The sequence below is a fragment of the Anarhichas minor genome, unplaced genomic scaffold, assembly GCF_050575085.1.
Source record: "Anarhichas minor isolate MPS153535 unplaced genomic scaffold, ASM5057508v1 ptg000148l, whole genome shotgun sequence".
In the NCBI taxonomy this organism is placed as follows: domain Eukaryota; kingdom Metazoa; phylum Chordata; class Actinopteri; order Perciformes; family Anarhichadidae; genus Anarhichas; species Anarhichas minor.
In genome coordinates, this window is record NW_027466594.1 from 357,501 (window position 1) to 374,761 (window position 17,261).

General features: G+C 47.6%; 1 protein-coding gene across 4 annotated transcripts in view; it reads right to left on the reverse strand.

Moving 5' to 3' along the window:
• The window catches only part of sugct (succinyl-CoA:glutarate-CoA transferase), a 46,966-nt gene that overhangs the window by 26,345 nt on the left and 3,360 nt on the right, over nucleotides 1–17,261 (reverse strand). For 3 of the 4 annotated variants that reach the window (XR_012952112.1, XR_012952111.1, XM_076085292.1), the window contains exons 2-12: nucleotides 16,702–16,750; nucleotides 16,556–16,629; nucleotides 16,392–16,477; nucleotides 14,889–14,939; nucleotides 14,281–14,401; nucleotides 12,125–12,216; nucleotides 11,311–11,454; nucleotides 6,966–7,061; nucleotides 2,951–3,022; nucleotides 2,582–2,679; nucleotides 1,532–1,634 (exon numbers count right to left, since the gene is read on the reverse strand). Coding sequence is in view for 2 of the 4 variants with exons in the window: in XM_076085292.1 (XP_075941407.1) it covers nucleotides 1,532–1,634; nucleotides 2,582–2,679; nucleotides 2,951–3,022; nucleotides 6,966–7,061; nucleotides 11,311–11,454; nucleotides 12,125–12,216; nucleotides 14,281–14,401; nucleotides 14,889–14,939; nucleotides 16,392–16,477; nucleotides 16,556–16,629; nucleotides 16,702–16,750 (986 nt within the window). In the remaining 2 variants the exon portion in view is untranslated. The remainder of the gene's footprint in view (nucleotides 1–1,531; nucleotides 1,635–2,581; nucleotides 2,680–2,950; nucleotides 3,023–6,965; nucleotides 7,062–11,310; nucleotides 11,455–12,124; nucleotides 12,217–14,280; nucleotides 14,402–14,888; nucleotides 14,940–16,391; nucleotides 16,478–16,555; nucleotides 16,630–16,701; nucleotides 16,751–17,261) is intronic. The other variant, XM_076085294.1, reaches the window with a different exon arrangement.

The following is a 17,261-nucleotide window of genomic DNA, read 5'->3' on the forward strand; positions in this document are numbered from 1 at the left end:
TCCAGATGTGTGGAAGCATCTGTATCACCAGTCAGCACTCACAGGTGTGTGTGTGTGTGTGTGTGTGTGTGTGTGTGTGTGTGTGTGTCCTAACTCAGTTGAAAACAAGTTGGTGCAGCAGGATTAAAGAGGCAGATGGGCTGGACACACACACACACACACCCACACACACACACACACACACACACACACACACACTGAGTCATAGCTTTCACAGCCAGGTGGTGATGGGATCTGTTGTCCTCAGAACGTTCACAGACAGGGAGGACGGACAGGAGTCACACGTTTGTCTCCTGCGTGACACGCATGCTAATGTTAGCTTAGCATCACACACAGCACCGTTACATCATTTGACCAACGGAACCGTTTTTCTCTCCAGGATCACGGTCGCAGTGTTTAAACACGCGGTGAAGTGAAACTAACTTGTTACGTTATTGAAGTGACGGCTGTGAATCAAAACGAGTCAACGTTGACGTGAACAGAGGTCTCCCGAGTCAGAGTCCACGTCCAGCTCCTTCCTACGCCGACTCGATAAGTTTCCCTCGTGACATCACTGAACTTTAAGGACGTGTGTCTTTAAGAGAGCGAAACGACGAGTTCAGACGAGGCCAACGAGTCTCTACATCAACGCTAACGTGACAGAAGCTGATGGAAACGCACACTCACATCCAACAGATGGTCAGCCGGCCACAGCCCACCGCTGATGAAAACAAATGGGAGTCATGGGGAGGAGGCGGGGCTAAGGATCCTCACAGCTGATTGGATGAGAGGGCAGACGACTGGGCCGCTAATCAAGGAGTTTGTTTTTATTTCAGAGAAAGAAAGAAAAAGGCTCGCCATGTGATTCATTTCTTTTGTGTTTCATTTGCTGCTGCGCACGCACACACACACACACACACACACACACACACACACACACACACACACACACACACACACACACACACACACACACACACACACACACACACACACACACACACACACACACACACACACACACACACACCTGTGTTCACTTCAGGTGCGTCCGTTAACCTCGATACCACAGCTGTGTCTCATTTTCAAAGAGAAACTGTTCACACCAGGAGACAACCTCCGGTTCTTCACGTGTTAAAGCTGCATTCTCTCTAGTGTCCACCAGGGGGCGACTCCTCTGGTTGTATAGAAGTCTATGAGAAAATGACTCTACTTCTCTCTTGATTTATTACCTCAGTCAACATTGTAAACATGAGTTTATGGTCTCAATCTCTAGTTTCAAGTCTCAGGTTTTGGGACAAAACTGTTTTTATTTAGAAGGGCATTTGATGTCCGTATTAATAAACTGATGGAAACTCTAATGGTTTTACATTATTACTTTGAGTCCCAATCAATTCAAAGAATGACTTAGGAACATCATCTTCAAACTTAATATGTTTTCTGCTAAATGGGTAAATGAAACATCTCCTTTGTGTTGCAGTGACAACATATATATACATATACATACACATATATGTGTACACATATACATATATGTTTACTATTGACTGACCTGTGGATCAGAGAAGACTTCCTGGATGCTGTTGATTGGTCCGACAGGAACACCGGCGCCCTCAAACCTCCTCAGCCAATCAGCTGTCTTCTCCTGCAGAAACCTGAGAGAGAAGTAAACTATCATCAAAACAAAATAAATAACATAATAATAGTGCTGAGCAGGTTAACGCGTTATTATCGCGTTATTAACACGTTATTATCGCGTTATTAACGCGTTAACTAATTAATGCCAACATTTATTTTATCGCGCGTTATTGCAGTTTTTTTTATTTATTAAGCGGACATTTTTTGTCTGTCTGTCCGTGTGTGTGTGTGTCTGTCTGTGTGTCTGTGTGTACCTCTGTGACAGTGTGTGTGTGTACCTCTGTGACAGTGTGTGTACCTCTGTGACAGTGTGTGTGTGTACCTCTGTGACTGTGTGTGTGTGTGTACCTCTGTGACAGTGTGTGTGTGTACCTCTGTGACAGTGTGTGTGTGTGTACCTCTGTGACAGTGTGTGTGTGTGTGTACCTCTGTGACAGTGTGTGTGTGTACCTCTGTGACTGTGTGTGTGTGTGTACCTCTGTGACAGTGTGTGTGTGTGTGTACCTCTGTGACAGTGTGTGTGTACCTCTGTGACAGTGTGTGTGTGTGTGTGTACCTCTGTGACAGTGTGTGTGTGTGTACCTCTGTGACAGTGTGTGTGTGTGTGTGTACCTCTGTGACAGTGTGTGTGTGTGTACCTCTGTGACAGTGTGTGTGTACCTCTGTGACAGTGTGTGTGTGTGTGTGTACCTCTGTGACAGTGTGTGTGTGTGTACCTCTGTGACAGTGTGTGTGTGTGTACCTCTGTGACAGTGTGTGTGTACCTCTGTGACAGTGTGTGTGTGTACCTCTGTGACAGTGTGTGTGTGTGTGTGTACCTCTGTGACAGTGTGTGTGTGTGTGTACCTCTGTGGCAGTGTGTGTGTGTATGTGTGTGTGTGTGTGTACCTCTGTGACAGTGTGTGTGTGTGTGTGTGTGTGTGTGTGTGTGTGTGTGTGTGTGTGTGTGTGTGTGTGTGTGTACCTCTGTGACAGTGTGTGCAGCAGTTCTTTACGGTGTTGGACTCTCAGCGTGTTGGTTTTGTACTCTGGTTTGTTTGTGAGCTCCTTCAGATGCAGAACCTGTAAACACACAAGTTAATACAGATTATTAAAACAGATTATTATCATAAAAGATCAAATACACTCATGGATTTTCTGCACATTATATCTTTAAAAGAACTTCATGTATCGCTGTACATATATATTTACATACCTGCGAGCATGTGTACCTGTGTACCTGTGTACCTGTGTACATGTGTACCTGTGTACCTGTGTACGTACCTGTGTACCTGTGTACATGTGTACATGTGTACTTCAGTACTTGTTCAGATGTACATGTACAGAGACTCACATTACAGACGTTGATGAACTGTTTGTCGTTGCCTGCAGCCACCACGAGATGTCCGTCTTTGGTTGTGAAGCCCTGAAACACAGAACGTTCATGTCAGCAGAAGCGTTCTAATGATGAGCATCACAGAGATATCTGGTCCTCACATCACCTCCATGTCCTCCTGGACCGTACATGTATTCATTACATGTGATTAAATAGCTCTAGAGATGGAGGTGAATCTGTCCCACATGAGCTCCATAAGAGGTTTAATAAGCTGAAGCACGCCTGAGGAGAACATCTGGAGGAAGGACACTTCTCCTGCCTCCTCTCCTCTACCTTCTGTCTGTCCTTCCCTTCTTCCTCTTTCTGTACTTTCTCCTCCTCTCTTTCCTCACAATTGCTTGTAATAAAAACTGGTGGCCACATGAAAGAAGAACAAGAGCTGCTGTCATGCATCTCACACACACACACACACACACACACACACACACACACACACACACACACACACACACACACACACACACACACACACACACACACACACACACACACACACAGACACCAGTGCTGAGTGTGTCCTCAGACCACTAACCCTTTAGTCACTCTGCTCTCAGCGCTCGGCTCCGACCGCCGCCTCGCTTTCATCCCCGGCCCCAGGGAGTTGTGGGTAACACAGTCCACCAGAGGGGGGGGGGGGGGGGACTACGAGGGGACGTTCATCCACAAAACCCCCAGAGAGGACCGGCGGTGCGGTCAGACCGACTTCTGCACCCTTACAAAGGATTAAAGCTCAACGTTTCTTATCTACGTCTCTACGCAGCTCTGTAGCTGTTAGCTCCTCTTCAGTCTCACAGTGTAACATCAGAGCAGAGAGATGTAGTACAGTAGTACAGTGACCTCTGAGAGGTAGTACTGTATAAAGTACAATATGTACCTCTGAGAGGTAGTACAGTATAAAGTACAATATGTACCTCTGAGAGGTAGTACTGTATAAAGTACAATATGTACCTCTGAGAGGTAGTACAGTATAAAGTACAATATGTACCTCTGAGAGGTAGTACTGTATAAAGTACAATATGTACCTCTGAGAGGTAGTACTGTATAAAGTACAATATGTACCTCTGAGAGGTAGTACAGTATAAAGTACAATATGTACCTCTGAGAGGTAGTACTGTATAAAGTACAATATGTACCTCTGAGAGGTAGTACTGTATAAAGTACAATATGTACCTCTGAGAGGTAGTACTGTATAAAGTAGGTAGATATTGTACTTTTTCCTGTACTACCTCTCAGAGGTACATGTTGTCTGTCCCTCTTGTGTGGGAGTTGAACTCTTCCTTCATGTCTCTCGTGTCTCTTCTTTGACTCGGGGGATGTCTCAGTTTTGGGAGCTTTAGATTGACCCGTCTCAGAAATCAGTTGTGAACTTTAAGAAGTGGGGGCGGATGACTTCTTCAGCTCCAACGTCTTCCTCACGCAGCCGCAACCGCAGAAACACACCAATAATTATGTTGTTTCAAACCGTGCTGATCTCTGAAGAACCCGTCCCGCTTATGCGCTTTTCATCTCCGGAGCGCGGCATTGTGGGTAAGGCGGTTCACACGAGGATTAGATCCGAGTGCTGGACAATAACACTCCGGCTGCTGAGAGACGAACGACCACAAGAATGGAGCCGACATCAGGAGGAGCTGACGGTCTATCTGAAGGCTTAATGAGTCCACATGAGTCCTGAACCGCCGTAACAACTCAGTAACGTCTCCCTCAGGCACTAAAGTGAAGCAGACTCAAACATAAGGACTCACTCTGATGTGAATCAGGAAAATGAATCTCAAAGATCTCTGTCAGGTTTGTTCATAGGAGTCTGAAGAGATCCCTGAGACTTTGGTTCTGGTCCCCATAGAGTTCTACTGTTCAGCTCAGCTCATTCATGAAGTCACCATAGAGTTCTACTGTTCAGCTCGGCTCATTCATGAAGTCACCATAGAGTTCTACTGCTCAGCTCGGCTCATTCATGAAGTCAGCATAGAGTTCTACTGTTCAGCTCGGCTCATTCATGAAGTCAGCATAGAGTTCTACTGTTCAGCTCGGCTCATTCATGAAGTCACCATAGAGTTCTACTGTTCAGCTCGGCTCATTCATGAAGTCACCATAGAGTTCTACTGCTCAGCTCGGCTCATTCATAAAGTCACCATAGAGTTCTACTGTTCAGCTCGGCTCATTCATGAAGTCACCATAGAGTTCTACTGTTCAGCTAGGCTCATTCATGAAGTCACCATAGAGTTCTACTGTTCAGCTCGGCTCATTCATGAAATCACCATAGAGTTCTACTGTTCAGTTCGGCTCATTCATGAAGTCACCATAGAGTTCTAATGTTCAGCTCGGCTCATTCATGAAATCACCATAAAGTTATACTGTTCAGCTCGGCTCATTCATGAAGTCACCATAGAGTTCTACTGTTCAGCTCGGCTCATTCATGAAGTCACCATAGAGTTCTACTGTTCAGCTCGGCTCATTCATGAAGTCAGCATAGAGTTCTACTGCTCAGCTCGGCTCATTCATGAAGTCACCATAAAGTTCTACTGTTCAGCTCGGCTCATTCATGAAATCACCATAGAGTTCTACTGTTCAGCTCGGCTCATTCATGAAGTCACCATAGAGTTCTACTGTTCAGCTCGGCTCATTCATGAAATCACCATAGAGTTCTACTGTTCAGCTCGGCTCATTCATGAAGTCACCATAGAGTTCTACTGTTCAGCTACATCTCAGAGGTATATATTGTACTTTTTACTGTACTACATCTCAGAGGTACATGTTGTACTTTGTATTGCTCTACATTTGTGTGACAGCTTTAGTTCCTTGTCAGATGACGGTATTTCATCTCCTTCCTGTCCAGTGAAAACCAGGTGATGTCACATGTTGTCAGGTGTTATAACAGAAGATGTGACCAGAGAACCTTCTGCATCACCTCTTCTTTAGTTCTACGTTTTATTCGACATGCTTCAGTGTTTCCTGTGTGGCTTCATTTGCGTTTTCGTCTCCATGCTCTTATTGTGAATGGTCCAGCCGACGCCCTGCATGCTTTGAGTTTCTGTGTTGCGCAGAAAGACGATAACTCTCGTTTTAACGACACCACAGAGACACTGAGGGACGAGAGAAATGTGATTTATTAGAGTCGCGGATGTTTTCAATAAACCGGTGATCAGGACAGAGAATTTAACGACTTTCAGATTATATTTTATAGCTCAGGAAAGGAAAGTCGTGATAAAGAAATCAACAGATCAGTCTGAAATCTCCTGGTTTTATTGGTGGAAAAACTGAAACATTTATCTGACGCACTTCCCAGAAAACATCATGTTGTGTTTACTTGATAGAAAAACAAAGATATGAATCAAGAGGTTTAGTGTATTTTTTGAGGTACTTGGTGCTGTTTTATACTGCAAGCATACGACATTTAAGAGGGAAATATTGTTCTTTTCACTATTTTTAAAGCTTAATTCTGATTTTTAATGAACTGTGTTATTGTAGATTAAACTACCAGCAGTATAAAATGAGCTCCACATTTAAAGTGATGAACACATGAATGCATCAATAATATAACAGATGTTATTCTGCATAATGAGTACTTTAAGTCTATTATGATGATACTTTTGTACTTTTACAAAGTAACATTTTGATTGCAGGACTTTTACTTCTTACAGAGTATTTCTAAACTGTGGTATTAGTACTTTTACTGCAGTGAAAGTACTTCACTGTCCCATTCTACTACGACTACAATTAGATGTATCCTCTGGTGACAACGATCGAGACTTCCTGTACGACGTCGTGATCGTTGGTTACAGTCCCAACGTGCTCCTCCTCTTTTATCTCCCGCAGCCAACCAAAGCCCCGACGTGATTGGTCGACACTACTCGGACTAACAAACAGAAACCAGATCGCTTCTGAGACCAGAATCTTGTCCTTCAGATTCTACATTCATCTGCAGAAATGTGTTGCTGGAGATCAAACACAGAGCTCAGCTGATCGAGGGTGTTACCTGATAAGGTACGATGCTCTCATGGGCCGTCCCCCAGCGCCTCGCCTCCTTCCCCGAGTTCAGATAGTTAGCAGCAATATGGGTGAGACAGGAAACCTGAGAGAGAGAGAGACAGAGAGACAGAGAGAGACAGAGAGAGACACAGAGAGAGACAGAGAGAGACACAGAGAGAGACAGAGAGAGACACAGAGAGAGAGAGAGAGAGAGACACAGAGAGAGACACAGAGAGAGAGAGAGAGAGAGACAAACTGATTTTTTATTTGATTTTTTGATTTTTAGAAAACCTTTATTTTCTTTGAACATGTTTCTTTATCATTTAAAACGGTTAAACAAATAAAGTCCAACAAACAGAACCGTGTCTTTGATTGTCTTTAGACTGTGATATCTTTTCCTCACTGAGCTCCATCTTTGTTCAGTTCTTTGTTCACTTTGTGAACTATCTTCTTCAGTCTGAAGCCTTCCTGCTGAGTGAGACCTCCTCTGTCCTTGCTCCTCATGTGAGCTCTGGCAGAGCTGGAGAGCTTCTCTTTGTCAGAGAGGTAGTCCTCCACTTTGGCTCCTCTCACGTTCTTACTCCTCCTCAGATACTCCTTTATCTTCTCCACGCTGTAGTCTCTAGAGCTCCTACAGCTGCCAGCACCGTGTTTAGAGGGCTCACTGTCAGCAGCAGCGCCCTCCTCCCGACTTAACTCAGAGTCCTCCTCCAGACTGGACTCAGAGTCCTCCTCCAGACTGGACTCACACTCTGCTGCTCCTATACTTCTTGTCGTTGCCACTTTTTTGGCCTGTGAGCTTCCACTATTTCCTCCCTTTTTCCTCTTCAGCTGAGGGGCTTCGAGTTGCTCCTCGTCTTCCTCCATGTCTACCTCACTACCTGACTCCACCTGTCCTCCAGTTCTCTCCCTCACCTCCTGTAATCCACTAGTCTCCTCCACCCTCACCTCCTGGGCCACACTTGTTTCCTCCACCCTCACCTCTTGGGCCCCACCCGTCTCCTCCACCCTCGCCTCCTGTAATCCACTTGCTCCCTCTTGTCCGTCCTGCTTGTCCCCTCTGCCCTCCTCAGTACCTTTCTGGTTCTGGTCTTTATGAGAACCGTTTTCCCCAGGACAAGCTCTGCTCTGATGTCCTTCTTTCCCACAGCTGTAACATTTAAAATCGTCCGTCTTTGCAAAGGTTACATAATCAAAGTCCTCTACTGTGAGTTTGAACACGAGGTTGACCTTGAGGACATGTCTCCTGTGAGACACCACGTGTTTTAACAGCGGAGTTTTAAAACCAGAGGACATTCTCCTAACCGGAGACACCACCTTCCCGTGTTTGGACAGCTCTCTGATTATGGCATCGTTTCTAATAAACGGAGGAACGTTGGACACAGTGACTTTTACTGCTGGTGAGCTGAGAGGGTAAACGTGCAGGAAGTGTTCACCCACCTCGATCCCGTGCTGCAACACCACTTCCGCAGCTTCTAAACTATTTAAAAAGATGACCACAGCGTTGTTCATCCGCGCTGCAGACTTCACGCAGCTGTGGCCGACAAGCTCCCCCTCTGCCAGGCTGATTCCTCCACTGAACACCAGAACAGCGGCGGGAACTTCACCCCGTGCTTCCTGGTCAAATCCGTCAGGCCCATGGTGGCGTTTAGCAGCCGACAGCTCGCGCTGATCAGCTGCAAACCCCCACAAACAAAGACCCTAAAACCCCCTAAATGTGCTCACAAACCCCGTGAACCCTACACACTACACTACACTACACTACCATACCCAACATTACCCAGTGAAGAAAAATGGCGAAAAATCACTAGTATCGCTCTCACAACCACGCTCCTTCAGCTCCGTGCTCCTTCCACTCAGAGAGAGAGAGAGACAGAGACAGAGAGACAAACAGAGAGAGAGAGAGAGAGAGAGAGACATTAAATGTGAGCTGTCATCAGCCTGGTCCTCCCTCTGATGTTGGAGGTCGTCTTCACTCTTCTTCCTGAAGGAACAAACAGAAACACAAACTCTTTCCTTCCTCCCGACGCTGAAAAACCGCAAAACCGCTGGAAATCAACCCGGCGGCTTCGCCCTCGGCCCTCAACAACCTCTCTGGATTTACTAGCAGCTAAAGAACCTGCGGACAGATCTCTGTCCCTCCTGGTGAACCGTGATCGGCCTCGAGTCTCGTTCTGGTCCGATCCTCACGCTGTGAGTCACCAACACCTCATTACAGACACAATGGTACACATGAGGCACGATAGGCCTCTGACGGGCCGTCAATGAGCAGAACGTGTTCACAGATCCACACGAGTCTCTTCAAAGAGCTCCACGAGGACCCGAGCTCCCGTCCTACACTACCAACACACACAATACTCACCTGGCTCTCAGTCAACTTGCTTTATTTGTGTCTTACACACAACGTGGCCAAACGAAACAAGGTCGATTAGACACCAAATAAATCCACATGAACGTTGGTCCTTTCACTGAAGAGGACTTCCCTCACGTCACAGAACACGATCATGATCCTCACTGTAACTCTGCACGTCTTTCTCTTTCTCTTTAACTTGTAACTTGCTCCATCAACACTGAAAATAACATCATCTAGACGTAGATAAAGCAGCAGCTGTACTGTTTGTACCACAGACAGTCAGTGCTTCATATGTTAAAGCTGCATTCTCTCTAGTGTCCACCAGGGGGCGACTCCTCTGGTTGTATAGAAGTCTATGAGAAAATGACTCTACTTCTCTCTTGATTTATTACCTCAGTAAACATTGTAAACATGAGTTTATGGTCTCAATCTCTAGTTTCAAGTCTTCTTCAATACAGCATGATGTTCATTTAGTACATTATGGTCCATTTAGAGTCACACAGACCATAAAGCAGGGGATGCTTTAGGGCGGGGCTTACTGTGATTGACAGGTGGCAGCTCTTTGTGTCAGCTAGCTTCTCTTTGTGAGCCGTTGCTAGTACGAGGCTAGCCACCGAGTCTTCTTTGGTGTGTAGAGTGATGAAAGATGTGAAGATGTAGCTGAACACTTGGTCAGGTTTAAGAGATGTGGGCTTCACACGCTGCTCTGACAGATGTTCTCCATGTTTTACTTTGACCAGACAAAGAACAACATCTTCTCTTCTGGTCTCTTTGGGAAAAGCCTTCCAGGCTGTTTCTCCTCTTCAAAAGGTTCCTGCATGACTGAGCCGTTTCCTCAACAAAACCACCGCCGTTTAAAGCTGAACTTAGGACTTGTGACTCGTCAGCCTTTGGTGTGGAGCTCCTCCTGATGTTTACAGCTGTTCCAGGACCAGCAGGAGGCTCACAGAGACACAACCGTGACCTCTGATTGGTTGGTAACGGTTAGATGTCCCCTGACAGCCAACCCAAACTCAGCTTAAACCTCTGAGGGGCTCTCATTGTTCCTCTCTGGTCCCACCGCTCTGTGGTCGACGTGCCTGTGGGCCCAGCACTCCGTACAGGAATGCACTGTGGGGGGGCGGGGGGGGGGGGGGGGGGAGTGGTGGATTGTGGGTATTTTATGTGTAGCAGCCGTGGGAGTCGACCACAGAGATCGAGACCTCACAGCCTCGACAAAACAATTACAGCCTTCGTTTCACTTTTTGGGTTTGTGCTGGAGTCAAATCTATCAAGTAGATATATCGTCATCTCTTTATCTATCTATATCTATATCTATCTATCTCTATATCTATCTCTATCTATCTATATCTATCTTCATCTCTTTATCTATCTATATCTATATCTATCTATCTCTATATCTATCTCTATCTATCTATATCTATCTTCATCTCTTTATCTATCTATATCTATCTTCATCTCTTTATCTATATCTATCTATATCTATCTTCATCTAGCTATATATCTATCTATCTCTATATCTATCTATATCTATCTTCATCTCTTTATCTATCTATATCTATATCTATCCATCTCTATATCTATCTATCTCTATATCTATCTCTATCTATCTATATCTATCTATATCTATCTATATCTATCTATATCTATCCATCTCTATATCTATCTCTATATCTATCTATGTCTATGTCACACACACACTCTCTCTCACCTGTGCAGACAGCAGGTTACACACACACACACTCACACACACACACACACACACACACACTCTCTCACCTGTGCAGACAGCAGGTTACACACACACTCACACACACACACACACACACTCACACACACACACACACACACTCACACACACACACACACACTCTCTCACCTGTGCAGACAGCAGGTTACACACACACACACACACACACACACACACACACACACTCTCTCACCTGTGCAGACAGCAGGTTACACACACACACACACACACACACACACACTCTCTCACCTGTGCAGACAGCAGGTTACAGTCGATGTGAGCTCCCCTCCCCGTCCTGTGTCTCTGCAGCAGGGCGGCCATGACGGCTCCGTGTGCGTACAGCCCCGTCGCCAGGTCCGTCATGGCGACGCCCGGACGGACCGGCTCACCGCCCTGCCGGCAGAAGCATTGCATCATGGGAAGGGTGACAGAGTGAGGCACACAGTAACAGCTGCATCATACAACCTGCAGATCTGTGCTGGACACAAACACACCGACACTGGAGCCGTGTAGAAGAGAACGAGGACGACGGTCAGACGGTGGTGCATTCAGGTGCAATCAGGTGCAATTAGGTGCATTCAGGTGCTCCTCGGACGAACCATTTCCCAGATTGGGAAGCGGTTCTCCTGACTTTGACGTGTTCGTGAGCTTAAAGCCGTAGTGTGGAAACGACGAGGACGCTACAAAGAAGATGTGTTGTATTTAACAACACGGTAGCTGTTTTGAGTTGATGCTTTTAATTTGACGGGGCGTTCCATTCAGTCGGGATCTTTCCTAAACGACGTGAATGTAATGTGAAGTATCGTGTCAGGAGCTGAGAACATGACGTCCTGGTCGAAGGTAAATAAGTGTCTGTTGACCCAAACGTGTGCTTCTTGTTTCCCGTCACTAAAAAGTCTGTTAATGGTCCGGAGTCATTGAAGCCTCACGGGTTCATCCTCTGGAGAGCAGGAAGCACCAGCACAGTGTAGGAAGATGTGTGTGTGTGTGTGTGTGTGTGTGTGTGTGTGTGTGTGGAGGTGGACAGACGGACACATTACAGAACACAGAAGAGCAGACTGACCTCCGGGCCCGTGATGTGCATCATCCCCGACACGGCAGAGGCGATGGAGTCGTAGCCGGGACTCTGAGACTGAGGACCGGTCTGTCCGTAGCCTGGACACACACACACACACACACACACACACACACACACACACACACACACACACACACACACACACACACACACACACACACACACACACACACACACACACACACACACACACACACACACACACAGATTACTGCCTGAGGAGGAAACACAGGGGGAATCAAACCACCGTCCTCTTCCAGGAAAAAGCACATTCCAGCTGAGTGTTGAGTCTGAAGCTGTGACCAAACAACCAGATGGATGTTCTGAAACATTCCAGTGAGTTCCTCTCATGACGTCATCACACGGCGAGTGAGCTGGAGCAGCGCTGCCCTCTGACATCATCACCTCCGTTACTGACTGACAGCAGAGGGTTATCTGCCCACTGCAGCCTCCTTCTGCGGCTTAATGAGGCCTCCTGGGTAATGTAGTCTGTTCTTAACGGACGGGAGGATGAGGAGGAGGAACGAATGTGGGAGTGACGAAGGTAGAGCAGAAACAGTGAATGTTTAAACCATCCGGATACATTTAAACGAGTCAGAAATATAATTATTACATGTGTTATAAAGACACAAAGGTTGAACATCCTGTAGAACTATTTGATTTTGATGATAAATATTTACTCAAATGAAGATTTTTAAGACTTCCTGTTTCTGAAGTTTCTAAAAACAAATGAAAATCATATAAATATATCTATAGATATAGATATAGATATCTATATCTATATCTATATCTATATCTATATACACGTCCTCTCAGGATGATCAGAGCTGATCCTGACTGATGAAAGTCGTCCTAAAGTCTCCGATGGACTGAAGGAACATGAGTTCTCCTGCAGCGCCCCCCTCAGGACATCTTCAGCATGTTGCTCACCATGGAAGCAGTAATGTGTTTCTGTCTGTTGTGGACTGTGTCCTCTGTGTCCTCTGTGTCCTCTGTGTCCTCTGTGTCCTCTGTGTCCTCTGTGTGAGTCTTTGGGTGGCAAATGAGTTTCCCCACTGGGGATTAATACAGTATCTAACCTAACCTATCTAATCTGATCTGATCTGATCTGATCTGATCTAAGGAGACAGTAAGGAGGCGGTAAGGAGACGGTGAGGAGACAGTAAGGAGACGGTGAGGAGACGGTGAGGAGACGTGAGGAGACGGTGAGGAGACAGTAAGGAGACGGTGAGGAGACGTGAGGAGACGTGAGGAGACAGTAAGGAGGCGGTGAGGAGACGGTGAGGAGGTGGTGAGGAGAGGGTGAGGAGACAGTAAGGAGGCGGTAAGGAGACAGTAAGGAGACGGTGAGGAGGCGGTGAGGAGACAGTGAGGAGGCAGTAAGGAGACAGTAAGGAGATGGTGAGGAGAGGGTGAGGAGACAGTAAGGAGGCAGTAAGGAGACAGTAAGGAGACAGTAAGGAGACGGTGAGGAGGCGGTGAGGAGACAGTGAGGAGGCAGTAAGGAGACGGTGAGGATACGGTGAGGAGACAGTAAGGAGACAGTAAGGAGACGGTGAGGAGACAGTGAGGAGACAGTAAGGAGACGGTGAGGAGAGGGTGAGGAGACAGTAAGGAGACAGTAAGGAGACGGTGAGGAGACAGTAAGGAGACGGTGAGGAGACGGTGAGGAGACAGTAAGGAGGCGGTGAGGAGACAGTAAGGAGGCGGTAAGGAGGCGGTAAGGAGACAGTAAGGAGACGGTGAGGAGACGGTGAGGAGACGGTGAGGAGGCGGTGAGGAGAGGGTGAGGAGACAGTAAGGAGGCAGTAAGGAGACAGTAAGGAGACAGTAAGGAGACAGTAAGGAGACGGTGAGGAGACAGTGAGGAGACAGTAAGGAGACGGTGAGGAGAGGGTGAGGAGACAGTAAGGAGGCAGTAAGGAGACAGTAAGGAGACAGTAAGGAGACGGTGAGGATACGGTGAGGAGACAGTAAGGAGACGGTGAGGAGAGGGTGAGGAGACAGTAAGGAGACGTAGGGAGACGGTGAGGAGGCGGTGAGGAGACGGAGAGGAGACGGCGAGGAGACAGTGAGGAGACAGTGAGGAGACGGCGAGGAGACAGTGAGGAGACGGTGAGGAGACGGTGAGGAGACAGTACCTGATATGGAGCAGTAGATGAGTCGGGGGTTCAGTCTGCTCAGCTGCTCGTATCCTAAATACATCTGGTGCAGCTTCCCTGGGAGGTAGTTCTCCACCAGCACGTCACACACACCTGCAAGCTGACACACACACACACACACACACACACACACACACACACACACATAGATATAGTGGACTCAGGGTTAGACTTGTGTCCAGTCAGATGTGTGTTTTATTTTGTAGAGTCTCTGGATAAATGTTCTTTAGTTTAGCAGACGGAGAACTAAATCATTGGTCAAAGAAACAGGAAGCTTAGATTTAAACAGGAACAGCTTCCTGTTTCAGGGTCAAAGAGTTTCACAATAAAAGCAGCCGAGAACAATCTGTAGTGAACTTTCTCTAAACAGAAGGCCAGTGTAGAGTAGGGATGGGTATCGTTTGGGTTTTTTCCGATACCGGTGCTAAAATACCGGTGCTACCATACTGGCACCGGTTTTCGGTACCCAACCCTAGTGTGGAGTATCAGCTGACCTAATATATACGTGTGTGTGTGTGTGTGTGTGTGTGTGTGTGTGTGTGTGTGGTCTGAGTTCACCGACATGAGACCAGCTGAGGGAGTCGTACCTCCTGGGTGACTCCGGCTCCTCTGGGATGCTTCAGGTCCACAGAAATACTCTGAAATCAGAAGAGCAGCTCGTTATGAGACACCGACATGGGGCCCCTTCACCTCCGTACACACAGAGACACCCTCATGGGGCCCCTTCACCTCCGTACACACAGACACCCTCATGAGGCCCCTTCACCTCCGTATACATGGACACCCTCATGGGGCCCCTTCACCTCCGTACACACAGACACCCTCATGAGGCCCCTTCACCTCCGTATACATGGACACCCTCATGGGGCCCCTTCACCTCCGTACACACAGAGACACCCTCATGGGGCCCCTTCACCTCCGTACACACAGAGACACCCTCATGGGGCCCCTTCACCTCCGTACACACAGAGACACCCTCATGGGGCCCCTTCACCTCCGTACACACAGACACCCTCATGAGGCCCCTTCACCTCCGTATACACAGAGACACCCTCATGGGGCCTCTTCACCTCCGTACACACAGACACCCTCATGGGGCCCCTTCACCTCCGTACACACAGACACCCTCATGAGGCCCCTTCACCTCCGTACACACAGAGACACCCTCATGGGGCCCCTTCACCTCCGTACACACAGAGACACCCTCATGGGGCCCCTTCACCTCCGTACACACAGAGACACCCTCATGAGGCCCCTTCACCTCCGTACACACAGAGACACCCTCATGGGGCCCCTTCACCTCCGTACACACAGACACCCTCATGAGGCCCCTTCACCTCCGTACACACAGAGACACCCTCATGGGGCCCCTTCACCTCCGTACACACAGAGACACCCTCATGGGGCCCCTTCACCTCCGTACACACAGAGACACCCTCATGGGGCCCCTTCACCTCCGTACACACAGACACCCTCATGGGGCCCCTTCACCTCCGTACACACAGAGACACCCTCATGGGGCCCCTTCACCTCCGTACACACAGACACCCTCATGAGGCCCCTTCACCTCCGTATACATGGACACCCTCATGGGGCCCCTTCACCTCCGTACACACAGACACCCTCATGAGGCCCCTTCACCTCCGTATACATGGACACCCTCATGGGGCCCCTTCACCTCCGTACACACAGAGACACCCTCATGGGGCCCCTTCACCTCCGTACACACAGAGACACCCTCATGGGGCCCCTGCACCTCCGTACACACCGACATGGGGCCCCTTCACCTCCGTACACACAGACACCCTCATGAGGCCCCTTCACCTCCGTACACATGGACACCCTCATGGGGCCCCTTCACCTCCGTACACACAGAGACACCCTCATGGGGCCTCTTCACCTCCGTACACACAGACACCCTCATGGGGCCCCTTCACCTCCGTACACAGAGACACCCTCATGGGGCCTCTTCACCTCTGTACACACAGACACCCTCATGGGGCCCCTTCACCTCCGTACACACAGACACCGACATGAGGCCCCTTCACCTCCGTACGTTGAGATGATATTGATTTTCTCTTCACACTCACTTTCTTGTTTCTGTTGACGCTGAGGAAGTAGGCGCTCTCTGCTCCGACAAACGGGGGGCCCCAAGCTCTGGTGTCATCGCCTGCACCTGTTCAACGACACACACACACACTCATACAACAATCCCACAATCCTTTGGGGGGGGGGGGGTTGTACTCCGACTCACCGGGTCGCTCCACCTTAATGACCTCGGCTCCCAGGTCCCCCAGGATCATGGTGGCAAAGGGGCCCGCCAGAACTCTGCAGACAGACATGTTGGACAGTGAGACGGGTTCACCTGAACGTTACGGCAGCTTTCACACGGACGCTCACCTGGTCAAGTCCAACACTCTGACGCCCTCTAGTGGTCCACGCTGTGCTGCTGTCAACACATATAGATGTATTCATTGGTTCATTAAGCATTAATACACATCTGGAGTCCCTGAACTGATGCTACTGAGATCATTATACACATGTAGAATATTATTGTTAGTATAAAATACATAATACATGAAAGGGTGGATATTATGTTAAGAGAAATATGAACTAAAGAAAACATGAAGTACATATAATCACTAAGATACTGTGTATTCAATATTATTTGAGTCCTGAAATTAAAAGTAAAGAGGTACATATTGTACTTTATACTGTACTACATCTCAGAGGTACCTATTGTACTTTTTACTGTACTACATCTCAGAGGTACCTATTGTACTTTTTACTGTACTACATCTCAGAGGTACATATTGTACTTTATACTGTACTACATCTCAGAGGTACATATTGTACTTTATACTGTACTACATCTCAGAAGTACATATTGTACTTTATACTGTACAACATCTCAGAAGTACATATAGTACTTTATACTGTACTACATATCAGAGGTACAT